Source organism: Ostrinia nubilalis, chromosome 1, assembly GCF_963855985.1.
Source record: "Ostrinia nubilalis chromosome 1, ilOstNubi1.1, whole genome shotgun sequence".
Classification (NCBI taxonomy): domain Eukaryota; kingdom Metazoa; phylum Arthropoda; class Insecta; order Lepidoptera; family Crambidae; genus Ostrinia; species Ostrinia nubilalis.
Window position 1 is genome coordinate 5,437,720 of NC_087088.1, and position 27,728 is coordinate 5,465,447.

The 27,728-nt window shown below is 37.3% G+C and overlaps 1 protein-coding gene across 1 annotated transcript in view; it reads right to left on the minus strand.

Moving 5' to 3' along the window:
- Window positions 1-3,797: 3,797 nt before the first annotated feature.
- Window positions 3,798-27,728, minus strand: part of LOC135087672 (RNA-binding protein 38-like) — a 33,427-nt gene continuing 9,496 nt past the window's right edge. Inside the window, exons 3-5 of the mRNA XM_063982419.1 lie at window positions 10,804-10,873; window positions 7,800-8,029; window positions 3,798-6,617 (exon numbers count right to left, since the gene is read on the minus strand). Of these exons, the coding sequence (XP_063838489.1) occupies window positions 6,487-6,617; window positions 7,800-8,029; window positions 10,804-10,873 (431 nt within the window). The 3' untranslated portion in view covers window positions 3,798-6,486. The remainder of the gene's footprint in view (window positions 6,618-7,799; window positions 8,030-10,803; window positions 10,874-27,728) is intronic.

The window sequence follows — 27,728 nt, forward strand, 5'->3', positions numbered from 1 at the left end:
AAATCATTCCAATTAAAATATTTATCTAATTATCGAGAATTTGGTGAAAACCAAGACTGAACACTTTTATTATTTCAAAGCGTTTGGCTGCAAACACAAGTAGATACTGATGCTATTGATTTAAACATTTATTTTATAGCAATACATGGCATATTAAGGTAGGTAATATCTACCATAGAGAAAAGTAATACATAGGAAATAGAGAACCCTCTCTGTCAAATTTTTGAGCCTACTAATTGACAGCCTGAGCCCCGATTACGGTAACTTTTATAACGTCTACAATCCAGACGCGTTTCTGATTCTGCGATACGATTGGTCAAAACAGCTGACGTACGCTGTTGAACGACCAATGGTATCGCAGAATCGAGAAGCGTGTCTGGATTGTTGACGTTAAAAATTACCGTAATCGGGGCTCTGGTGTTAAATTCCCTGTACTTAACCTACGTACGTAACGCTCACATACATACATAGTCCACGCACACATACATACATAAAGTCCACGCACACATACACACAGTTCACGCACACATAGGCCCTCATAACCTTCAAAGAATTATTGTTTTTTTGATGTACAATGTAGAATTTTTTCAAATCCATTATTTTGAAAATATTTATCTTTATGGTGTACGTATTGTATTATTTTCAAAACAATGGATGGATTTGGAAAAATTCTACATTGCACATGGAAATGCAAATAAACAAAAACTTTTCAATTTAATAATTTTACTTTATTTATGAACACACATAATATTTTACACCAAAAGCGTCTTTTCGCAAAGTTTTCAACAACACTAAAAAAGCATTTGCACTTTGAGAAAACTCAGATCACTTGTGAACATAACAGAAAGTTTCTTCGCGATTCACGAAGGAACGAACAAAACTCCGATGAACCAGAACAGCAGCAGGTACGAAGGAATGAACTTGAATTTGACTCGACTCTTCAATACTTTAATAGGGCCACAGAACTCATAAACGATGGCTAAGAAAACAAAAATGCATTCAACATTTCAACCTAACAAAAACAACACCGGCCATTTTGGAGGAAAAACAAAGTTGCCATATGTTAAATAGTAATTTCTACTACTCTATTATGTAAATTATAACAAAAAATGTCACCGTTCAGTTTTAAATTAAAACAAATAAATTTCATTTTAAAAAAAGTTTTCACATTGGAATTAACAATATTCTGAAATATATTTTAATTAAGAAAAATATGAAAATATGAAGGAAACAGGAGCAGCGACATCTAGAGCGTTTTAGGGTAGTTAAAAAGTATTGGAATTTATCGACTGAAGTCGCTGTTTGGAAGCAAGTTTCACTTGGATGATCGTAGTATGGAAGTTTCCGCACCCTGATATCTACACTTGCGAGCAAAAGTATGGAATCACTTACATGAAGTTGTTTCCACACGATCTTGTGTACTAACCAATTTGTTAGTAACAAAAAAGTAGGACCATTTTAAAGATTAAACTTTTAACTTTAAATTGATACCAAATTCATTTAAATCACACCAGTATTAAAGCGTGCTTGTCGGTGACCTGCCGTCAGTTTCCAGCCTGTGACAGGCCTTTTTGGAGTCAAATTTTATTGCTCATATCTTAGACGAACTGTCCACTCGCTAACAGCTATCCTACGAACATTTCTGAGCTCTTGCTGGACGTCGATACCAGTCAAATGACGATTTCATAGAGAGGTTGACATGAAAAAACGGTCATCCCTCTGCGATGTGCACCGGCGCTGTTGAGAACTTGGTCTTGGGATAAAGCCACCAGTCTCCCAAAAGCGTCTTAAAACTTTCGAAACCCAGGACTGGCTTATGTGGAGCTGACGTGCGACAGCCCGGTGGCTGAGCCCTTCTTGCAACAGTGCAACGATTTGTGCTGCTTCTGTAGGTGTAGAATCCCAGGTAAAGTGTCAAAAGAAGCCGAGATGTGTATGGATCAACGGGTGAACGCAAAAATCCGAATAGACGTGCTTTTATAGGGGGTAAATAGGCCGCAACTCGCGACGTATCAAACAGTTGGTACATGTCTTTTTTCTTACTTCTTCTCATCAGCCGGGATATCTTTTTAAATACTGGTGTGATTTAAATGAATTTTGGTATCAATTTAAAGTTAAAAGTTTAATCTTTAAAATGGTGCTACTTTTTTTGTTACTAACAAATTCGTTAGTACACAAGATCGCGTGGAAACAACTTCATGTAAGTGATTCCATACTTTTGCTCGCGAGTGTAGTTGGACTTAAAACTGGTTTTAAAATTTTTTCTTTGTTCACAGCTGTCACGAATATTATTATCTAAATCACACACCGCGGTAATTGACTAAGTTTTGCGCTATACCTGTAGCTTATATTAACCTAACTATTCAAATAATATGATATAGAAAAAGTAATCGAATAGTAGCTAAACATCACTATTTAATTTTGTTTCTTTTTAAGCAAAGCCGTAAAGTGTCACATCTTTATTTTAATCAAGCGATGATTTGGCTGTATAGCATAATGCCTTTGCCTTTTCCTGTAAAAGGAAAGAATCAAACCAAAAACACTTCTTGGCGGGAAAGTAAAACGTAATGACATGATCAGTAGTTTTGTTGTTGTTTTCTTTTCTAAAATGTTTAAGGTCTAATCGATTTATTCATCTTTTATTAATAATGGTTTATTAACCACTAAAGTAAGTAATAGGTAAGTGTTCGTGAACGTGCATGGTGTAGGCAAATGAAAATTAAGGAACAGTGCAATAACACTCACTATTTAGTTTATGTACACAAATTCTCAAAGTTATACCTGAGGTACGTAACTCATTAAGTTAAGTTGTATAGGTATATTTTAATAAGTACTTACCTAAGTATTTAGTCTAAAATTCAAACGATAACTCCCATAAACTTAAAACAAAACATTTTATTAAGATGCAACTCCCACCCCCAGATGGCTGCCAACAAAACCGAAATTACATCGATCTGCAGACTACGGATTAAGTACTTAATGATTGAAGAAACCCTTCACAAATGGTAAATCGTCCCAAAAGACAATCGGTATGTACCTAGATTTCTATAGATTTCGATTCCATGAATTCGCTTAAATTTAATTAATTTACTTAATTAAGCCGCTACACGTAACAATGTATTGTAACAAAGCGAAACTTTGAAGTTGAATGAATCTTTAAAAAACTTATTGCAGGTACACTATTGCTAAATAAAGAGTTAATTCTTTCCGACACGTATTTAAAGTAAAACTAGCTTTTGCCCGCAGCTTCGCCCGCATGAAATTCAGTTTGCCAGAGATCCCTATAATAATAAATTATGTCATAACCTAGTTTTAAGTATAGTTAAAAATGTGTAACACTATAATATCATCAAAAATAGTGTTGCAATCGCAATCATGCATTGGTGCATGCAAATAATGTAATGATTTTCAAAAAAGCTCTGAATTTTCAATATAATTACGGTAAAATTCAGTCCATTAGCCTTGCTCCCACGCATTATCTCAGCTCGTCATATTTGGGTGTACAACTCACGTGTTGGACGACATCCAAAATCATTGACGACACAAATTCTTTCGACCTACTTATCGCCACAATGATTTAAATAGAAATTAACAAACATGTCATTAGTACATTTTTATTGCAAGATTCTCTCCCCGACTGCGAAAAAGAGGACGCCTTGTAGTGTTCTATCTCTGATAGTTGATAAACAGTGGTTATTAAAGCCTTCGTATGCATATACCCTAAATAATACTTATCTTGGGTCTTAATTAGGGGACAGCTTATCTAGGGGAAATAGCTCGAAATAAAATAACTCAAATATTTACCTTATAAATTTATTTTCCATTTTAGAATATCCTAAATTTAATACATTGACGTATATTTTAAATTAATTATAACAATTTATTAGGTATTTATTTATTATGAATTCATATTCATATAAGTATGCGATACATAAATAAATTGTGCTTAAAATTACTTCGAATGAAATGCACTATCATGGACTGTTCCGCGCTTGTATGCACTGGAAACTATAATCTGTGTGATGATATGTGATAATATTATTATTTAGTCATATAATTTTGTATAAAGTACTATGTATGATATATTAAGGCAAGATGGCCACAGCTATATGGCTAACATGATTCTCAATGTTCCATTTATTAAGTACCTAATTTTAATCTACTTACAAATATAGTATTATTAATGTGTATATTTCAATATATCGGACCGGACCTGGTTTGCCTCAGTGCATCCAAGAAATACTTATAAAGGGTAGGTCCAGCCTGTAAATATTTAACAATTTCATTACTCTTCCACATAATAAATAGTTATCAACATGTAGATTTACAAATATCAACAAAATAAATTACGAATAACAGCATATTACAATAAGATTAGCCTTAAAACTATCTTCAGTGTTACCTTATACTCTAGTGCCCCTAGCTTGTACTGTGTCGCCGATCGATCCAACCAGATGCTTTCAGAATCGCTGAGTCGACTCGACATTCAGATCTTAATGTAGCTTACTTTCAAAGATTTAGAACCTTCAGCCACGAGAGAAAAACTTAATAAAAATAGTATATCCGTAGTCAAGCTAATAAAATTGCTGTACGATAAATTTGGGATACAAAAATATATACAAAAAAAATAAAAAGAAATAAAAATGCATTCTACTTTTTACAGAGCATAATTTGTAAACAACGTGGGCACGTAATTACGACCAAATCGTGCAATTTCACCAGCTCACTTGTTACAGACGAACAAAAATAATAACAAAACAATTTCAATACTGCATAAACAAATACTATTGTATTGAACTTTTTCTCGTAATCACAGGGGACGATCGGCGAACGCCTAAAATTCAATACATTAAAATTACATGGACTAGTAATTGAATTATTCTAACTAGTAAGTACCCTATACCGCTTTGGAGAACAAATCATAAGTAATATTACAAGGGCATACAGTACAAAAAATATTTTTTCCACTGAGATATGATTAAGTACGTTACTTATAATTAAATTTATATTAAAGTTAGCCCTTTATTGCTCTCCTTTCGACCTTACGCTAAACCGAGTCCCTTATAGGACATTGAGCAACATGGACATGTTAATTACAGACCTAGAGACCTAGACTTAGGGCAAGATGTCTCGCTTACCTTGGACTTATCAAAATACTAAAAAATCAATGATAGCTCATCAATCATTGCAATTGTCTCAACCAGTGGTAAAATTTGGGCTCATAAAAGTAAAACTCATGTGTTAAAAAAATCTACAACCAACTTCAACTTTCTTAGTTGATTTTAGAGAGCTATTGTTGATAACCTTTTATAGACCCAAACGTTACATCTGGTACCGGAACATTCATAGTAACAAAATACCAGCTTATACATTTCTACATCCTTTCAATCATAAAATTGACATTACATTCAAGCAAATCAGATGACCTTTAAGTAGTATTTATAATAAACGATAAAAATAGAAGCTACGTAAAATGGAAAATTGCTATAGGAAGAAGAATGGTAGGGCACGTCGTTAACAATAACAGTATAAAAAGCTGTCGGTGTACAAGCTTTTACAAGCTTCAAAGGTTTTGGCTTATTTGCCTGTGTTAGCTGCCTATAATGTGCATCAATATCAAGTTTTTACAAGAAGGATATAATCTGAAATGATTCCTGAAAACACTGTAATCAATTCATGTAACTGTAAATTGTCCTTTTACAGAATTGAAGCTTTAGATAAAGTATTAATTATTCTTGATATATTTCTTTAGTGTATAATATAGTCAGCAATATGATAACTTTATTGTCATTTAACAGCTGTTACTTTTAGGTGCAAGCTTTGTATACTATTAGACATTATTCGATTTCAAGGAAATTTGTTTCTAACATTTAAAAATATATCTAGTTAACCTATTAGTAAAAAAATAGGAAAATATGTGTGATGTTGGGAAGTTTGATAATGAGGCAAGATTTCTCAATAGGTTTAAGCTTTTATAATACTCTAGAACGTTAAATACACCATCTGTACGTATTTTGTAAGGTGATGCATCATGTTTCATCCTTAAGAAGATTGTTAGATTAAAGTGCCGAATTGGCGTTTAATTCTAAATAAAAGCTTAGAGCTTTGGTCATTTTTTAATATTTTTGGTTGATAGATTCAACTAGTTCTAGACATCATCTATGTTAGTCTAAGTATTTGGCTTCCTGCGGTAACGAATGTCACCATCTGTCCTCACATGACACATTTTATGAAGGTAGTTGAATAATCATATCATTTCAGCCGCTCATTACTTCGTCTCATTAGATGATAATACCACTTTTTTGCGAGGATACATTCGAATTTTGGATTTTCATTAGTGGAAATGATCGTTCGAATATTGGAAAACCTGAACCATTTGAATTTGATGCGGAAATTATTCTATGTTTACATACGTTTCCACTTCTTTTTTTGTGTAATATGTAGAGCCTCAGTGGTAGGTATGCAGTTTTATTTTCAAGCTGAGATCTACTGCATCCTGGCCTCCTGCAGAGGTGGGGGGTAGGGCAGGGGTGGGAGGAGGGGTGCCTGAACTCCGCCTCCTTGCAGCGTGTAGTACGGAGACATGTATCCGGCTCCGCTGGCTGCGGCTGCTGCTGCTGTGGAGAAACAATGATTGCATTAAAAAGTGATCGTCATACCATTTTAACTTTTTGGAGTAGCGTCTAACTAGAACTAACATAATGTTCAAAGTTACTCCGATAGAGTTTCGATCCTTAAAGTATGTAGGTACTATCGCCAACAGTGTTAACTGCCCATTGCCAGTCATGTCATCTCGTTCTATCGCAAAGAATCTCCATTTGATTAGAGCGAGAGCAAAAACAGAAATGGATAGTTAACAGTGTGGCCGTGTGTACAAGATCAACTGGCTTCCAAAAAGCTTTTCAAGATAAGGGGCCTACTTATACGAGCACAACTTTCTGTGGTTCAGCAAAATATTTACACACAAATAGACAGGCAAGTGACTCATCTATTACCCCAAAAAGAATGCATAATGAAAAAGCCTTAATCCGGATTTAAATTCTACCAAAACCGTTTTCAACGTGACCAGAGGTTTACGCGTAATACCTTGATTGGCTTTATCTAATCGCTTTGTGCTCTCTGTGTATGTGTTAATTAGTAAAAATAATAACGATGTATTTGTAATATAACTAAAGACTTTTCATTTTCTGCGAATCTATATTGACTCTTTATTAGTTTTATTGTTAAAGTAACAATAGGTATAGTTTAATGTACTAATGTCTTTGGCAGTAGGTAATCAATGGAATTTTACTTAGGTATTCATATTGTTGGAATCTAGGAATAAAATTTACATGTTGTTTTCACAAGTGCTTATAGTTGTGTAAACATTTTTATCGGCATATCTACAATTTGTTAGTGCATGCCTTATTCGCAATCTACATTTTCAATTTAGTTTCAGTGCGCAGTTGCCATGTAGATTATTTTGTATTCCATACGCTGCCATTTACAGTGGTCAGATTGTAATGCATTATTTTTATACATTGCACATGTCTGCAATGTTAAATTTTAAATTATCTATGAATCCAAATTACCTACATATTATTATTGTACCTATTCGTTTCATTTTCTTTAATTTAGTACGATGAAGACGTAACTTTTAACATAATTATTATTGAGCTTATTACTTTAATTAGGTACTCACAAATGTTGGACAGACCAGTTAAATGTTACACTACGGTTTTCTGTTTGCTTGACCCTACTACGAGTTATAGTAATGCCTTATCTAGCCACGTTGCTTCGGCTTTATGCGAGTTACGCACCTGCAGCTGTAGCGTACGGGTCGAAACCTGCCGCGGCATACTGCTGCTGATACGCCTGCGCCTGCGTCGCCGCCTGGTACTCGTAGAGGTGGTTGGCAGCAGCTACGGCCGCCGCGTGCTGAAGCTGCGGCAGCTGCACCAGCCCGCCGGCGCCGGCGCCCACGCCTGCGCTCACGCCACCCACGGCGCTCATATACCCTGGCGCGCCGTACACGTACCCAGGGGACAACCTGCCAACACACGCTGGTCAGAACGAGCAGGGGACTAAGGCGACAGACGTTACGAAATTGTGAACTCATGTGGTCGTTTGTGCTATCTTTTAGTAGGAAACGGAAGTTTATGCATACATGGACTCAAGTCATGTAAGCAGCAGTATTAGTATCCACATAAGAATCAGACAATTCCGAAGCGTCTCTCAGCCGTGACCCCATGATGCCCTTTCACAGAAAAAGATTTTGATTGATTTTTAAGACCGATGTTTCAGTGAAAGGTCATCGATGTTGGAAATTAATCGTCAAAACTGTCATCACACTATTACCTAGCCCCACTTCAGCCTCGACAGCCACGAGCATCTAGTCTTGTTAGGTTAGTAGACATCGATACACAGTTATATGTAAGTATACGGTTCATGTTCGCCTGGATGTCGCCTGAACCGCCGCCGTGCGTCATTGCCAAGAGTTAAAAAAACACATTTAAAAAAATATTGAGAGCAGAAGCGTCCACTTCGTCTCGACCGAAATATCCGGCATCTCGGGTTTATCTCTAGATCGTTGGGGAAACGTCGCAAGAATTAAGATTTAGATGCCGCCGCGTGTCAGTTACGAAATCCGAAAGCATTTTGGGTTCGAGGGAAGCAAATGGAATTTAGGCGTGTCGAAATCGTTAATCTATTAAAACATTCAATAAGATTGAATTTATCAGAACCAGACATCTTCATTTCACAACGAACTATCAGAATTACCCGTAATTAAGAAAGAAAAGATCCGGAAAATGTGTTGACTCCGCAAATTCGTGGTACACACGAAGGCGGTCAAGTACACTTTGAGAGACGACGACGCCGGGCGTCGCGCCGCGTCAGCACTTTTCAAGTGCTCTCTTCCGTCAACCACTTTATTACCGAACCACTTTTGGGATGCAACTATACTTGTCCCTTTTTGACTGAGTAAAGCAGATAGGGATGTGCGGTTTGTCATTCGAAGATCAAGTTCGGTTGGTTTAGAATTTGTGAGAGAGTGCGAAGGACGCATGCGCGACATACGCCCGCCGCAGCGCTCCGCCCGCCCAGCACGCCCACCTGTGGTTTACTGGTTCTTTTCGCAAATACCTACTAGCTCAATTCCTCCCCATATGTGAACGTGTTTTGCGAAGCATTTTAAGTGTTTAAGCAGTGTGAGTTGTCATTTCAAGTTCTCTACTCTTCCCTCCACACGACGAGGTGGACAAACTCATAGATTATGTATCACTAAGCTGACAGGATGATTAATGCCGTGTGTTTTTGTTTTTCCAGTGAAAGTGTACTCCGCATTTTTTTCTTTTAGTGTAATATAAGTAAAAAACAAGAATAGTAAATCCAAACAGCATTAAGTATATAAAACTGGCAGATCATCACACAAGCTGAGCTTAAACATCTACATAGGTACAAAACCACAATCAGATACTAATTAAATACTTTAAAGGGAAAGGCATACATATTTTATCTTTGTTAAAGGAAATACAGAAAAAAATACTTAGAAAGAAGTTGAATAGTTGATTCAAAATGGCTAAAATGAAGTCAATAAAATACTAAAAATACGGAACTAATTTACTCAAAATTTATTATAAAAGTAAGAAAATTCTATATACACGAGACTTGCACGATGTAAGTGATTAATAGATACGTACTAAAAGTATTGTTCTATAGGCAAGCCCACTAATGACATCGTGGCTAGGTTTGCTTCGTTTTAAAATTAAAACAAAGAGCGAGAAGCTTTCATTTGATTATTTTTCCATTAGAGCATGAGTTCCGTTGAATAATATATGAGCGGCTATGGTGGTTCGGCGGGCGTGGCTAGTGGCCCTGGGCGCGCATCGATCGCCGGTAATTACCAAGCGGTGCAGCCGCGGCGACGCGGCGGCCAACGGGCGCAACGCAGCGCGACGCAGCGCATCGCGCCGCACGGCAGCGGGTCGGGCTGCGCACTTCTACGCACACACAGCGCCGCGCGACCCGCGCAGCCGCCGCCCGCCGACCCCGCTCGCACGTTACAGTACTTAGTAAGTGTATTAAACGAAATCCACCACCAACAAAACTCAAATCAACAAAATCTTACACGAACACGGCATAAAACATAAAAGAAAAACATTGAGTGTCGACAACGATGCGAGTGCCGCTGGGCGGCGCGGGCGCCCGAGTCGCCGGCGCCGCCCAGCGTGGGCCTTAGCTTGGAAAACGTAACATTAAAAAACCCAATCGACTAATTCACACCCAAAACGAAAAAAATCCACTCTCACGCTCACGCTTGCCATAGATACCTATGTGAAAATGTTTGATAATTTAGTCTAGGTGTGGTCCGCTGGCTGCCGCGTCGCTAGCCTCCGGGACGCCGCTCGCATCATCTACCGAGACAAAAGTCAGCTCAAAAACCGTACCCGACTCGTTTACGTCACCTAAATGCATAATTAATTATGTATTCAATACACCTAGAACTATGCATGGATTAAAGTATGACCAGGGAATATTTACAGCTAATATTGGACTCTACAAAACTTCTGAAACTTCTGATAGGACATTAACTGTGTGTATAAAGAAGGTGGAAGCTAACTCAGATATCAGTGTAACTTAAGCGTGAGTGAGACACTTATAGAACGGTGCCCTAAATTATGCCTGAAAGTTGCACGTCTGATTTTTGTCTCGTGAGATGTAGGTAGTCACAGCGGCATGCGGCACCGCTAGTGCTGGCAAATATCGAAGTGTTGAACCATTGAACATTTATCAGAGGTGTCGATTAGCTAAGGCGGGACTCACCCGTACGGGGAAGGCAGCACGGTCGGGTACCCTGCACGTACTCCCGCTGCCGCGGCCGCGAGCCCGAAACCTGAAACAGAAACACCTATTTATAACACTCATTTTACAGTCCCAAACGATCTTGACAACTAAAGGATTTCCTTTCGAAAAAATACCAATAACTTTTTCATCAACCATGTCGAACTATTTTCAGCCTCACTTAACGGAAGCGAATAGAGTTGACTGAAAAATGTACACCACAAGAAGATTGGACCACTTCCAAATGACACGAGAGTCAACTTAGCGCAAGCAACGTCAAAGTGTTAATTTCTTTTTATTGCATTGTTAAGTCGCTCGAGGCGCTTCTATTTCGGTCGCTCGGCCGCCCGGGCATCGGCATCCAGGGATGTACCTCTTGACAAGAAGACGACAAACTCGCGCTATAAATGGCTTTCGGCTAAGTCGTTGGCACGAGCGCAGACCTAACTATGCGACGATGCCTCGATGATTGACAGGGAAGTCATCTGACAACATTTCCTGAGTGCTGCAGCTTGGGAATTAGGCGTGAATGTCACAGCTGGTTGAGTGCTTGGGAACGCGAATATCATATTGCGTTTGGGATGTGTGCAATCACAATGATGGGTTGTGTTCGAAACATAGATGGTTGATTACACTGGCCTACAGCCATTTTGGTGCCGGGGATCTAAGACCTGATTTTAAGTATGTCCTGCATGGCGATATCAAAAATGTAATCAGTTTTTCTCTATCAGCTCTAGTTCCCGAGATAACTAAAAAACAATTTTTACAATAAATATATATTTTTGTTAGCATTAAACATCAAGAATTTGTCTTTTGAGTGATTTTTTCGAATGAAACTTACTTGGGCAATCTCGCATGATTCTCCAACAGTAGTCGGTCATCATATGAGCGTCCCATCTTCCTTGGTAACTATTCTCCATTGTTTTTATGTCTTGGTGAAAACGTTTTCCTTGTTCTTCGCTTAGTTCTCCTAAATTTTGTTGGAATTGATCTAGTTTACTGTTAAAATAGTGTAATTTTATACCTATATAACAGCTTAAATCTTTGAATTGAACCAGCACATCCTATACTAATTCTACATAGTTTTCAGCCTTATGCTTTCCGAGGAAATTTTGTACAACTGCTACAAAAGATTTCCACGCAAACCATTCCACATGGTTCATAGAAATTCTAAATTTAGTGGAGTCTTTTATTAATGCAGTTATTTGAAGTCCATCAAATACACCTGCTTTTAGTTTTTCAGTACTTAAAGTTGGAAATTTCTGTTAAATTAACTGGAAATATTGGCCATTTTCGCCATATCATAGACACTCCAAGCTTCAAAAACTTACGTCTGCCTTTCTAATATCTTCGCAGATGTTCAACGCACATTATACATACAATTTGAGGCACCTACACCTTACCTTTGTATTGAATTTCAATACCGAAGTAAGCAAAATACAAAAAATTCGCCGTGTTTTTAATGGTTTCACGCTGATATTTCAGTAGTATTCACCACAAACTTATCAAAATGCATCAGGATCGTTAACACAACATCTGGACGTACTATCCATAGCTAAATAGTAATATAAAGTTTATCGATGTTATTTTAATAATGACTATTTGCGAACAAGACGGGAAAAAAACTAAAATGAGGGTAGTCGACAAACTAGAGCTGATGAGTTGAAATGAAGTATGTCAATATATTGTAGATTACCTATATTATCGATCGTATATACAAAAAGAGCTGCACCAAAAAAAAATTTTTTTTTTGCAGGCCTGTGTTATCGTCTAATGGCCAAAAGAGCGTGACCTCTGGCGGGCCGTGTTGCCATTGTGTGGTGAAATTTCACCGGTGATTACTGCGGATCACATCCGCAGAGTCCGGATGATGTCGCGGTCCGGCTGCCACGATAATGTCGCGTTGACCTTCTACAAGGCTGATTACAGTACCACCACCATACTGCCAATTATTAAACTATGATATTTAATTGAACAGGTAGGAGATCATAACAGATTAAAAGACCAATATTATTGCTAGCCAGACTTAATGGGAATCTAACAATATATTTTCTTTCAGAAGGCGACTAATGATAAAAAGGCTGATACGCACGAATCCCCAAAAGATTAATTCCAGTATTTGTAAAGGCAAACGTTTCCATTTTTTATTCCGACAGACTAATTCCCTTGTAAAATCATAGACAGTCGCGTGCCACGGACAGAGCGTGATGTGCCACACCCGATCGATGTGCATTTGACGGCCGAGGTCGGACTACTGTCCACCACCGCTTATCTAGATTCATTAAACTTTTTCCCTCTGGCCTTTTATTTCCACTGCTGCATGCCCCAGCTATGGTCTTTTGTTACACATGTGACCCAGATAGATTTTAGTCGTAATCGATTGTCAACCGGTACACAATAGGTCAAACATTCGTATAATCAACTGTACAATTTAGAATACATAGTTGTATTATAACTTGTTTTCCCTTTAAGTTGTGATCGCTGAAATAAAACGTTTACCAAATGAATATAAAACTCACAGTTTTGCAAAAGAAATTATCATTATTTAAGTAACTCTATCTAGTCAAAAAGCGTATTAGGTATCAGGTACTTAAGTAGGTAATTAATCCCGAGAACATTCTCAATTCATAAGGGATGCAGTTGAGTAGGTAGGTAGGTACCTACTTGCAAGCTTGCATCAAGTAGTTTTCATGTGCAAATCACAATGATATGGCGATATTTCGGAAAAACAAACAACATAACTCATCATCGAATTTCCAAGCCTGATTCATCGTGCATGATCCGATCGGGCTGGAAGAACGAAGTAAATGCTGAAGATATTATAGCTTTGTTTTGAATACTTTTGCGGGCATTTCATACGAGTTCAGGATTTCGGGTCGTCGAACTGCGAAGCCGACACTGAGTGCTTAACGTCGCTTGTAAGGATTCTACGGAAATACGATTTTAGACGCAGGCGCGCCGAGCGGGACAGAACGCTTTTATACAGGGTGTATTTAGAAACAGGTTGGCTAAAACTTTGACATTGACCTACTACCTATCGCGAATTACTGTATTTGATATAAAACCTGAAAGTTTATTAATATCAAATTAAACTTTGATCATCAATGTAGTGATATAATATAAGTAGGTAGGTACTGTTGTAAGCGACAAGCACTGCTTATTTCATGATTTTAGCCGATATATTAAACTTTGAATACCAAATTCAGTCTAGGCAAACTATGACTGAAATCAGAAAATGTGGGAAAATTTAAAATTTTCCGTAAAGAAATTTCCTACTTTGTAACTTAAGTAGCCTTTTGTGACTTTACTGTTAAAGTATATTTACCACTCTACCTATATCGCCTCCCTCCCTGTATACATTGTATCAAATCAAGTTAGGTTGAACCTGACGCGTGAATTTTCAATGCCACATCTATTTGACTGGCAAGCACTACATTTCATTCTAATCCCCACATAATACATCACAAAACACATAAAGTCGTCAAACACGAAACAACCGGAGCGTTGCCCATTCAATTTACGAGTTCCGAATTGACGTAAACGCAACGCCAAATCTCACTGCGAAAGGAAATTGTTGTAATTTATTTACAATGCTTTGTGATTACATTGTAAGGTACCATATGTCGTGTAAGTTTACTGGCTCAAGAATAGAATCAGACGAGTCGTGGCCCAGTTTCGGACAAGTTAGCCGGCCTCAGGGCCGTGTCCGGTGGCCTTCCTTTGATCTGACCGGTGTCGCTGACGCGGCAGGCATCAATCCCACAGGCGCGATTTATCGCCAACCAGCCTCCGTTTACAAAACGATTAATTACTCCCCACTTTCAGACAGTTCCTGGGACAATTATTTTTGGAGAAAACACGTGCTCGACGTTAACCAGCGCGCCGAATTTACATATAAAAAGCTGTGGCGAAACGGTGCAATCTTTACGTCCCATTTAATACGTAGTTAATGTTAAATGTTTGATGTGGATCTGTAACGCATATTAGTTGGAGTATTGCGAATTAAACCTGCATACAAATGCGCAGTCTATAGTACAATATGGGCGCTTTTAGTGAGCTCCGACAAAAGATAAGCGAGCGAGAAAAGATGATATTTTGGCACCTCGCCAGCGCTGGTGTCGCGGCAGAGGCGGCCGCGACGACGTTCCCAAAACTGCGTATATTTAGACAAAATAAAGAGCGCGCCGAAGACAAAACGAGACGCAACTCTGTTTTATAAATAACCACGTCGTTCGCCGGACGGACTCAGCCTCGCTCGGCCAGCCTCTGCTCGCCAGCTGTTGTACATAAATAATAATTAAGATACGAAGAAAGTTTACTTCGTCCAAATTTAAAGGTACTCGAATCGTGCTTTATTTCCATTTCTGTCAATACGGCACGTGCAGGTATTGCAGGAAGAAAAAAATTGCTTGCGAAGAATTTGACTAGAACTTCTCATCTCACCATTAGGTAGCTATATGTTTTCTATAAACGTTTGCTAACGTAAAGTAGACTATGGTTTAGTTAGAAGGTAACGTTTCATAGCATTACGTGGTAGCTCGAGGATTATGGAGGAGCAGGGCTTCGCACGGAAGTGGCGACGCGAGGGATCGCGTTACGGCGACAAAGGGAGCGGAACTACTACTACACTGAAGTGTTCCTGCGCGCGGCGGCTTCGGAGCTCTAGGATTAAATTCTCTAATCAAACAGTAATCTACCCTAATAGGATTGCGGTCGACTCACACTTGTATAGTTGCAAGGAAAAACAGATTTAACGCTAGGGTACTATCAAAAACTTTTAAGCATATTTATGCCATCTAAGAACGTACAGCATTGAGCAATGCAAATGTTTTTACTTTGTTTTGTGGCTGATGTCTTAACAAATACCCCATGGCTATAGTTTTAGAATCAAAATGCTGGTTTGATATTTGTATAATGATGTACAATGCAATGTTTACTTAGACGACGTTATAGTCGTAGCAATTCATTTGTATTTAAAATGAATGTTTTTACAGTAAATATGCGGGACTTGGTTAATATTTATTATCATGTGCTTTATCGGGATGGTAAAATGGACTAGAATTTGGGACACATGCCATATATCCTCGCGATACGGAAGACACTATTATTTTCTTGGAACGGGTTCAAAATTTTTGAGGTCATTAGTGTAACGACGTTGATTAATTAATTCAGGTATTAGCTCGAAGCTATAACACGTGTTTTATTGCTGTTTTTAAATGAGTGAAATCAGAAAATAATTTGCACTTCATTTGTTTCATTTGTTCAGTTATTGTAAGTAATTTTAATGTAAGAATGTTGGAGTTTTTACCTTCGCACAATCATTTATTTGTTTCAAAATCAAGTCTAATTTCCAATTCTAATAAACAAATCGGATTCAAACAGCGTTGGTATTTGTAACAATTGCCTGTTCCAGTGCCTGGTAATAGAATAAAGATATATCGCTAAGTTTGATAAGATCGAGGCCGCGGTTCGCGCTGCAAACCCACCATTATGGCTTCGTTCATACAATTACATACAATGCGCAGCGCTATCGATCAGACGTACTTTTATTGCCAATACGATTTGAACACGAATTTTAATTATAACTTTGCCACACTAACACACATTTTATGCTTTAATTACCTAACATTTTTTCCACAGAAATGCAATATCACATTTCCATCTAGAATTTTGTATAACATTGATATGAAAATATGAAAACAAAAATCTATTTTGTCAAAGTCTAACTAAACTATCTAGGTATAACAACGTTTTTAAAACTCTAAATCATTGTTTACTTAATTATGTTTATTCTTATCAATCTTAAGTTTCACATTACGATACTACTTATTCATAAGTAGGTACAAAGAAATTACTGAAACGAGGAATACAATCACATTCAATCTGATTCTATTAATAGTCATTGTTGAAAAATCCCATCGATCTAACGCCATCAAAGCTAATATTTGCGATAACAATGGACTCGTTTACAAAACTGACAAAGCTAATGCACTTTTCCCAAAACAAAGTGATGCCGAATCTACTTACTTTGATCTCATAACGGATAGTACACTGTACAACAAACTTCATGAGAATGGAGAATTGTTAGCACTATCATTTCAGTTTAAATCAGAAATAAATAAATACTTAATCATGTTAACTATTTCACCGCGGTGGAGACTCACATTTTGCAAACAAATCGCAAAGAAGATCTCACAAACAAAACTGTTGGTCACGTGCCGATGTCGAAACAAAAAGCCTCAAGTTTTGAGAGGGGTGAGTGGGTAAAGGGTGAACAGTACAAAATACAGACTGTCGAATTTAACGTTTAATGAGTGCTGAAAGTTGTTTAGTGATAGCAAAAATATTAATTTTAAATTATAGTTACTTAAGAACTATTCGATCTCACACACTGACTATGTATGTAGGCAGTGTATTTTTTCATGATTTCTTTTACGCGTTTTATATTAAACCTACGTCAGACAATAGCACCATCAAGCTAAACATTGTGGTATTTTATGTTAGTCATAAATGTATGATATTGCAATAATAGTCTTGTGCTCTCGACTCTACCTACCTACATAATATTGAGATTTTCGTTGTATAGTTGAGTAGGATCATAATAAAATCTGTATAAAGCATGGGTTAATTAAAAACAGTCAAATCGGCAACACTAAGAGCTTACTTCGATGAAAGGCGTTATCAACCATAAAAAATTGCGCATCATTATGGGAGTTCTTTTGTTTGCAAGCACAAAAATCGATGTAAGCAGCGGCTTGCCCACGACACACTATGTGCGTAAAATGAAAAGGATTATTGATCGGTATGACCCACGCTAACTGCACCAGGGGTCGAAATATCCGAAATAAAAGGGCAGGGTTGCAGCCGTGCACATGAGCTGCACTCAGTGCAACTTTATAAAGACGCTGATTTAATCTATGCACAAAATACATTATGTTATTTACTAGAGACCAGTCGTAACAAGCATTTAAAGTTTTAAATGATTAACAATTACGTGACACATTTTACAGTACAGAGGTACAGTTTTTTATTTTTTTGCAATAATACCTTTATCGGTCAACTAAACATATCCAGTATCTGTCAGTACCTACCACACACAAAAGTAAGAATACTTCCGGCGGATCTGTTGGATACGCCTATCATACCACTCTAATTGATTGAATAAAAAATATTTTTAACACTGCAATCGAACTTGTAAAAAAGTAAAATCTTATTCCATCATCTAAGAACAATCATTTCTCTTAGCATTTACCTACTATTCAAAAGTTTCGTGCAAAAATAAAGCGTTACACTTAATTAAAGTTCATCGATCGGCGAAATCTAATTAAAAAGTCGAAGTTCGACACGACGTGATCACGGGCATACGCATAAGTTATATTTTTATGCTGCTTAATTGAATACTGACAGTTTTTTATTATAACAAGCTTTGTTTGGTTAAATTATCTTCGGCATCAGCACTGCCCCAAGGAAAATAAAAACAACGGCAAAAGACTGGCAAATTCCCCGTCTTAATACCAATAAGTAAAAGCTCAGACGTATGCAGTTTTAATAGGAGCGATTTTGCAACCAACATGCGTAGTGTGATGAAATAGGTCTTTAAAACCGAAGCGAAAACAGCGGGGGTTGAATTCGTTAGGACTCGACCACACTTGACAACTAGTCATCGCCACAACGACGCTTGCCTGCAGCGTCAAAATTAAAAGCGCGATAGTTATCGATCGCTGAGACCCACGGTGCATAGGGCCTAAATCCCGAAGAATAAAAACGATGGGGTCGACGGGACTCAACACGGGCACATGCATAAGTAATGCAACGGCGAAGGGCGCGCGTGGCACGCAAGCCTGCAATGTCAAGCCGCAAGCTTCGTTAATCAATGATGACTGCCCTGCTTCTGACCAATTAAATGGTTATCGTTGAAATTTGAAAACCTCTTTCAGTGGGTCAAGAAAACTAATAATGGGTTACTTCATCTTCAAGAACAAAACAAATGAAAGTGGTGTGCTGTAACTCATTCATAATAGTTAGTGTTCAACAATAGATAGAACTAATTGTTAAACGTGTCTCACTCAAGACACGGAACGAATGTTAAGTTAGTTAACGATGGAATAACATAATGAGACAATAGTTACTAGAAAGAATTAATAAACGGGTCATTTGATGAGGGTAGAGTCATGTAGGTTGGTTTGTAGAGACAAGCAACAAAGCACTTGTAAATTTTAATGTCCGCGTTCGTTGGAACTTTTGATAGTTACAAGAAACTACATTAATTATTACAAGCAAAGGCAATGTTTTCTTCAATTCGGTCTTCAATCCCACCCCTAGCCGAGTCCATAATTCGAATATTTCGGGCACCCACGGACAGGTGTGAATCGATTACCGTGCCAGTACACTCAATAATTCACCACGTCGCCCATGTTTGGACAAGTGGCCGCTCGGCCTTCATCAACACTATAATATAATAAAACTTTAACAATGTTTTCATAATCGACGCCCCGAAATCGCTATCGATAGCGACCGCGACGACGTATTTAGAAACTGGCCTACAAATATTCGTACCGCAGCAGTTAAAGCGAGATACGTAAACAGACAGCGTAATAAAAGCAGAATAACGCGCTAAGTACAAACTACAAGCCGTGGAATACACACCTAATCAAACAGAGCAGGCGGCCGCATCGCAAACAGTCTCAATATTAAGCTGACATTAACTACTTTTAAAGCTAGTACCTACAGTTACATTATTTTCAAAACAAAACAAAATTGTTGTTTAGCATTAGCAATCATTGTCCGTTTACTCTTAGATAAATCTACTGCTTGATTTTAAGTGAAAGCCTTATCAAAATATTTCAGTTCGTAAACCTAGGTAAGTAAGTATAATGCCTAAATACAGAAACAATTTACGACCGACGAATGCGGGGGACTCCTTTAATAAGAATGCCTGAAAGACGAAACCTAGGTAATTATGTAAAGTGGTTGGATCATTCGTCGAGTTGTCCCTTCGGAAAAACCCCCAAACATAAGCCAGACTTTCGAACATTAGTCAGCCACAACAGCACGACCGATTTTATGCAGAAAATTCCCAACTAAGAAGTGCCTATCATATAAAGCGAGTATTCCAAACAGGATACACGGAAATAAAAATTATGCGTTGAATGACGATGTTCTACTGTATGGAGGTAGCTTCTACTTATCCAGATTAATGCTTATTTATGTTGGCTCGTGTCGAATGCGCGGGCGCCGAAGACAGACGCGCCGTTACTACGCCTCCATCACTGCCGACGAATGGATTTCCATAAAAATATAAATTTGTGCGATTGAAGCTATTAATCTTCATTTAGTTTTACATTCTAACGATTGTTTTGATCTTTTTAGTGCCAATCTACGTATTTCAAATCGTGCCCCAGATACGAACCTCATTACGTTTGACCTTGATACCAACTGAAAACTATCATTCTGAAATACACGAGTAGGAAAACCAGTTTACTTACTAAATAAGTACATACATAAAAGAGATAAGTAGTACCTACCTACATTCACTGTTGCCAGCTTCCCCTGTTCATGCAGCTAATCTGCATTTGTGAATAAAAAATAAGTGCACAATACAATGCAATATAAAGGACAACTAAAGCGCAGGTACGAGGATCGGGTACGCCGGCTGCGCGCACGCATCTTTGAAAGCGAATCGCAGCCCCTCACAAAATAACGGTAACGAACGTTGCATTGAAGACCGCCGGAACATAAACCGGCCTAGTTTAACGGACGGACATATTGTGTGAACATGAAACAGTTCTGAGATCCAGCTAGGGCTGCTAAACCGATTTTGTAACCTTGATAGCCCTCTTGATTCCCATAAGAACTTTCTTGGCCACTAGTCTTATACAAAAACAAATCAAGTTTTTGTAACGGATTTAACATCCGACAAAGACATGATATTCAAACGGCTCTGCAGGAAACTTTACATTAAAATGCAACAAAACAAAAGACAATGACTCTGAATCTTTTGGTTACCAAAAAACATGGCCAGTCCCACAATTTGGCTCATGTGTACGTATTTATGAAAAGCCGACGAATAACATACCACAGCCATAAACTTTCTTAAGACATCCGCAGACTAAACAGGGTATGGAAGTTAATGCGATCCAACAATAATATCTGTTGAGACGTTCACCCTGGGCGTCCTGCTCGTCAATACATTTGATTTTTAACGTTTGCTGTGCATAATTTACTTGATTTATTAAAAACCCTAAAAATCACTACTGCAATTTACTTGTTAATCGTTTGAAGTTCTCCGAGCATCTTTTTGCTAAGAATGACACAACAATAGGAAAATGTTCTGCAATTTGATGACGGTCTCTGGTCTCAAAAACATTTTTATTATCTTTTCAGTTAATTAAGTATTTTGATTTGACACCTAACTGGAACTAATTGTACCGGTTTGCTTATCCTCGGACGGGGTATAATTTTAGCCACCACACCGTCTCATCATTTTGAATATCGGGTAATTAAACCCAAGTGACGCATGCTCATCACAGTAGGGTTGCCACGGCTCGTGCCCACGGGGACACCCGGTCCCGGAAAATACTTACGGGCTAAGGGCCAAACATCATAATAAATTATTTTATTTAAATGATGATGTTAAAGAATAACATATACCTATTCGTTGAATGGTAGTGAATAATGCAAGAAAAGAGCGCCCATTAAATTCAGATTCCATTCAGACACCAAATTCAACCTGGATTAAGCTGATGAAAAAATTTGAACATACTCGTAGGTGGTTTTTCTACCCTTATATCCTGTACCATAGCTATACCTAGTTAGCTGGCATAAATAGAAACACTGAATCGTTACATGGAAACCGTTTCGCTGAGTTACCCGGTGACTGCCGTTGGCCCTCGGCCTAACAGGAGGCATATGGCGCGGCCGGTACGCCACAACCAGGTGTCTCGTCATGCGCTCACGCACCCATTGTACACACTCCGCTCCCCGCGACCCTTGCCAACTCTCGGCACAACTCCTCTCACGTCAGAATAAAGCTCAAACTCGTACAACAAAAAACCATTCGCAACTGACCGTGTGGGACAATACCAGCTCAACAAACGCTGTAAGGATGCCAGTTCCACGAGTTTCTCAGACGTCCTAATTCAATGCGATCAGCTGTTCAATTCAGAACAACTTTGCTATATGTGTATTCCTTGCTGACAAAAGGCTGAACGCAAATTAGGCCTCGAGATTTAAATATGTCTGGCTAAACCTGATCGAGAGATTGTTACGTACGGAATGAGAACAATGCGGTGTTTTGTTCAAATAAATTGAAGAGGAAAACTGCATGTAATGGCTATGTCGCGACGTCGTTATGCTCATCTCTCGTGTGATAAAAATATCTTGTGGGTACATTGTATTACATTGTTAACAATAGATTACATTGTTTTAACTCTAAGGATCTTGGAATCTATAATTTTTATAAACACGGGATCTAACAAAAATGTACAACAAGAGGATATGATAAGACTATTGATTAGGTTGTGGTGGAAGCCCAGAGTAAAAGATTGATATCTCACGATGACCGAGACGATCTCGCGTCCTCGGCGACCGGCAAATTAGTCGCATACAACTGTTATCACAACCGTAGCTATCAATTCAGGTATGCGCGGAAGTCGGTTGTCGCGTCATTGTATAATGGAGACCATGAGACCATGCGTATGTACTCTACTACGCTTGTAGCAAATGGCCGGGCAATTTAGACGTGCATCATTTGAATAAGTGCCAAGTCGACGAGATTGTATGATTAAGCATGTCATCCGAGAAAATTTCAGGGCTTCCTTTGTTAGCTCTACAACTGAAATATTGCGTTTCATGATGAAAAATGTAGAATTTAAGCTAAAATTTATACGTAAAACGTGAATCTGCTTTTACTCTGAAGTTGAAAAACATGCTTTTCATAATCAAAAATTCAACGAGTAGTAATTTTATTATCATACTATGCATTGCATACATACACTATGATTTTGAAAATGAAAAAAGTTACTTTACATTCCATAAATATGTACAATGAATACATTTTTATTTACTTAGCAACTTGATTTGTTCAATAGCGTAGCCAAATTTTATCAGTTTTCAGCTTTCAGGTATCAACTTTTAAAATAAAGAGGGCACGAGGAAAACTGAAAAACTCTTCTGAAAACTTTGTACATTACATAATGTATTATGACTGAAATTTCTAACTACGAGTATAGAGCTATTTATATCGATGAAGAAAGTTACCCTCTAGGACTTAATTTATAGTTGTCGGCACCGTTTATCATGTATAGGTAATTTCCGCCGTCAAAAGTCAGCCATAATTCTTTTCGGCATAATTAAATCAGAGCAAGTGTTGTATCACCTTAGAAGGGTTGGCTCGGTTTAGGGCGCATTCAATTAGCGATCCTGTCGGCCACCGAACACTTCCGCTTCCGAGCGTTTAGCCGCTTCCGGCGGGGGCGGGCTCCCTGCGTGCCTGTTCTCGCCTGTGCAACCTGACATAGCTCACAGAATTCCGCCAGTGCTTGAAAAACTAAATACTAATTGCATTTTTTAAAACAGCCTAATTGATGTGGCTGGTGTGTCTATCATTCCTAGCGTATTGTTTTATTTCTTTTTGTACCCGTTGCACCACCGGCTTGCACCACTGGTGGTGCAATGGGTATTTTTAAATTCCTCTTGCACCACCAACAAATAGTGCTGTGCTTTAATCTAAATCCAAATCAAAATTAAATTGTCTAAGTAAGTTTTATAAGTATCTTCTTTTTGTAAAGAGGCTGTGTGGATTTGCTAGTATCAATGGTTGTCAGAAGTAACGCACTTGGTAACCAAGCAAGTTACTTCAGAAATTGTTTACTTTGTAACTTTGAAGAATTTCACCAAGAAACCAAAAAAATACATAAGATCTGGAAAATGTTTTCAACTTAACCAGGTCACGAAAGTTGTTGAGAATGTTTTCCGCCCAAGGGCAAGCAAGTTATACCAATAAATGATCCAAAAAGAACTTTATAACTTTGTATTTATGACACTTCAGTAAGTAGATATAGTAAAAAAAACGCAATGAACTTTCGAAAGTTCTTTCTTTCCTGTAGGTAACTATCTGGATTAGAAAACGGAATTGGAAATCGGTCATTTTAATACACGTATTGTACTTGTACTACATAGGTAATTTCGGTAATCTTCAAGTAATTTCGGGCAAGGTCAGTATGCTGTTTTAATTTTGCTATGTCCCTGTTCCCTGCAGCGTGTCCCGCTAATCAAGGCGCCGTGAAACACGTTACGTACATTTAATGATTTTTTTTTATAGAAGTATAAAATAAAACGTGTACATTTTAACGATTGCCCATCATTTGATGAGCGCGGACTGCGCGACTTCTATCAATATTGCTTTTATATCCAAAATTTACTTTACGTAATAAGTAGGTACGTAAGTAATTACGTTATAAGGTAAATAAAAATAGGGAAAAGCATTCAATAGTTCAATATGAATGTATTATAAAGTAGGTAAGTAAGTACCTACCTACTTTTAAATATAACTAAAGGAGGTTTACTAAAAGTAAATACAAAGTTACTTCAAAATAGGTGGCCATTGTTCAATTCCAATTGTATTCCAGTTGAACAATGTTAGTAATGGACAAGTAAAATTCTTCAGTAACGACGTCTTTTCTTATTATTCAAGCATAGATTGAAGATACAATCTCACTTGTATATTTTTAATGTAGAGGGAGCAAAACAGATTTGGGTCATCGATAGCTTTTCTTCTTCTGATATTTCAAAGCATAAACATCAAAATGGATTAGGAAAATAAGTCATTCTATGGGAAGTTGATGACTTGATGAGCCATTAACTAAATATCAATCAGCAGCTAAGTAGAACACTTGAATTGAAGAGATATGATGATGTTGTTTCTTACGATAAGTGACAACCACGGAACAGAATATGTTCGTTACACGTGTACGATGCCCTGAAACTTTTTTCAGGCAACGTGTATTATTTCCAATATTATTTCAGCTTCGTTGCGATGCCCATTTACGTCATAGCACGGGTTATTATACGAATGCTCATTAAACAGAGATCTAGATATCGATGATTGCCAGTCCACTGTCATTTGGTAGCTTTGTCAAACCTTGATACACTATGGATGAGCATTATGGTGTATTGTGTCCACTAATAATTATTATTGCTATTGACTAACCACTGATACACCTATCATAGAGCACTCATAATATTTGTATTTGTAGTTTGAATATTAAAATGTAACTTCAGCGAACAAAACTTAAATAATGAAGCGAGGAGTATCATAAAAATAAAACTGGATGAGCTGCCGTTAACTCTTTCTATATTAAATGTCACTTAATTTTATACCTTGAGCACGCACTCAAAGATAACAGAAATAATAATATTATCGTTGGTTTATTATCACTTGCTATCGAAAACTAATCAACGCGAGATAAAGCATAATTTAGGAAGATTTTGATTACATTTAACCTATTTTATTCTATTATTTCCGTTTATGTAGGTAAGGCCTGATAAAAGTGTGACGGTAATTGTTATTTCATTACAATTATCAATACCTACATGAATGATTTTATCTAAAATTCACTAATTGTCGTAATAATTATGTTCCAGTGGTGCTTCGCATATGTTCACAGAATTGACCCCCCGTGGTACTGATTGTAACACACGCGTAGTCTTACAATTTTTTGTCGGTATTTGTGCGCCCGCGCAACGTACAAAAAACGGAGCCGAGCAAAAAACGCTCCTTTCCCAAACAGCTGAGCGATAAACGCCCACAGTGAGCTGCGACCGGGATCAAAATGAGCGTAGTAGAAAATGGAACCCAAAAATCATATACTCATATTGATTTTTATGATCGCTATTAGAACATGATTTCTTTGTACCATGGTCTGAAATATCGCTGTTTCGTCCATAAAAAGTTAGAAATCACATAAATGTAAAGTGACGTCTCTTCCAACAAAATCCTTGTAGCAATAACTAGGTAGTCAACCCTTCACTGTGTAAATAACCCTTATCTTTGAGATTAACTCGTTACTTATCCGCATGTGTGTAACATTTTAGACCTTGATTGCACTTAAATAGACTCAAAAGTGGATTCATTGAAAACATTATAATAATAGCGATTAGTAGATGATGATATTATGAGAATCATGCAACCGGCTATTACAGTCAAATAAATAAAGGTATCTAATTATCTTTTGATTATTATTATGGTAAACAAACAAAAAAACAACTGTAGATTTTCGGAATAGTTGGATAATTTTAATAATACATATTAATTTGGTGATTGATTGTCATTAAAATAATATTATTTGCAAATAAAACTTCTTAGTAATTATTGGAGAAAGTACATCAGGAACATGGATCACAGTCATGACAAAATTGTACATAATAAATGTAGCTGTGAACTATAACAGCCGTTGTGCAACCATGGTGTCTAGGAAAGGACATTGTCAGAAACCGCCTAAAAACCGCCCAAAAACATTAACCCATCATAATTATTTTCTATTTTTTTAAATACATTAAGCACCCTTTCATTCTAATGGACACTTAAGCATTGAAAAATTAAATAAATAAGTCTTTTAACGTTTATTCTATAATACTATTACAACTTCCGGACGTTTTGGTGCGTGGCATGGTCTAAAACCTATCAAGTTCCATAATTTTTGCCGATAAAATCTGTACGAGGCATTACCGTACTTTATTGCTGGGAGTCCATGTATAGTGATGTTCCTGCGGCCATCATAGACAATAAAATATCGATTTTGAAAATAAAATAAATCGATTAAACTGCTTTGAAGACTAGATTTGCGTTAAAAGCTAAAAAGATATTGACACTATTACAAGAAGCTATCTAAAGTGTCCAACTGGTCGAAGGTCGTAAATAAAATAAAAATAATTAGGACCATAAACTGATATTCATGGTATCATAGGTAACTGTAAAAGTGTCAGAATCCGATGTTGAATCCAATGCCAGTTGAAGTGTGATAAACATATATCAACCTAGTATAGTTGCCAGTCTCTCATAATCTATGCCAATGAGGGTTTTCGCGATTGAAAAATCCGCCAGATGGCAATACGTAGACGTGAGGTCCAAATGCTGCATGATTGGTTATTTTTGACATGACATTGACAGATATCCACCAATCATGCAGCATTTGGACCTCGCGTCTACGTATTGCCATCTCGCGGATTTTTCAATCGCGAAAACCCTCATTCATAGCACATGTATAATAATAGACCAAATGAACTTTTATAGATTGTGAAAGAGAAGATAAAGATTTTATTATTTTATTAAAATCTTGCCACGAGGTAGTTTTTCAGTAGAAACCAGGATTGGATAATCGCTACAGGCAAGTATCAGAACATTTTATAAATATTTTTAATCGATTATATCCTTGTGAACCGTTTTAATAAATTGTCATTTTACTTTTTCAATTAATACTTTTTCAATCCCTAGTCTTGTCAAACTGTCATAATGTCAACAAATTATAAACGTCACGTCAGTTGACTCAATTTCAGTCTTCTGTGCGTTTATTGTATTTTTATTTCAATGAAATAGTGCTAAAGGGTTAGTACTAAAAGTGAAAGCCTTTTTTCAGAAAGAAAACCAATGTAGTGCCCTTATTATTCATACTGTTTGAAAGTTACAAGTCAGTGATACAGAGTTGCCGACATTATAACTCCGTAGTGATACCATACCAAAGAAGAAGTTTTCCTAAAGACTTGTGTTATTTTTATATGTGATCAAATAAAAAGGATTAATTCTACTGCTCAAATGGAATAACTTATCCCAAGAGACTGAATATAAAAAAAAACCTCTCCATAGAAATTATCACCATCACGAGGATGTGAATTATTTTGAGAATTTGATA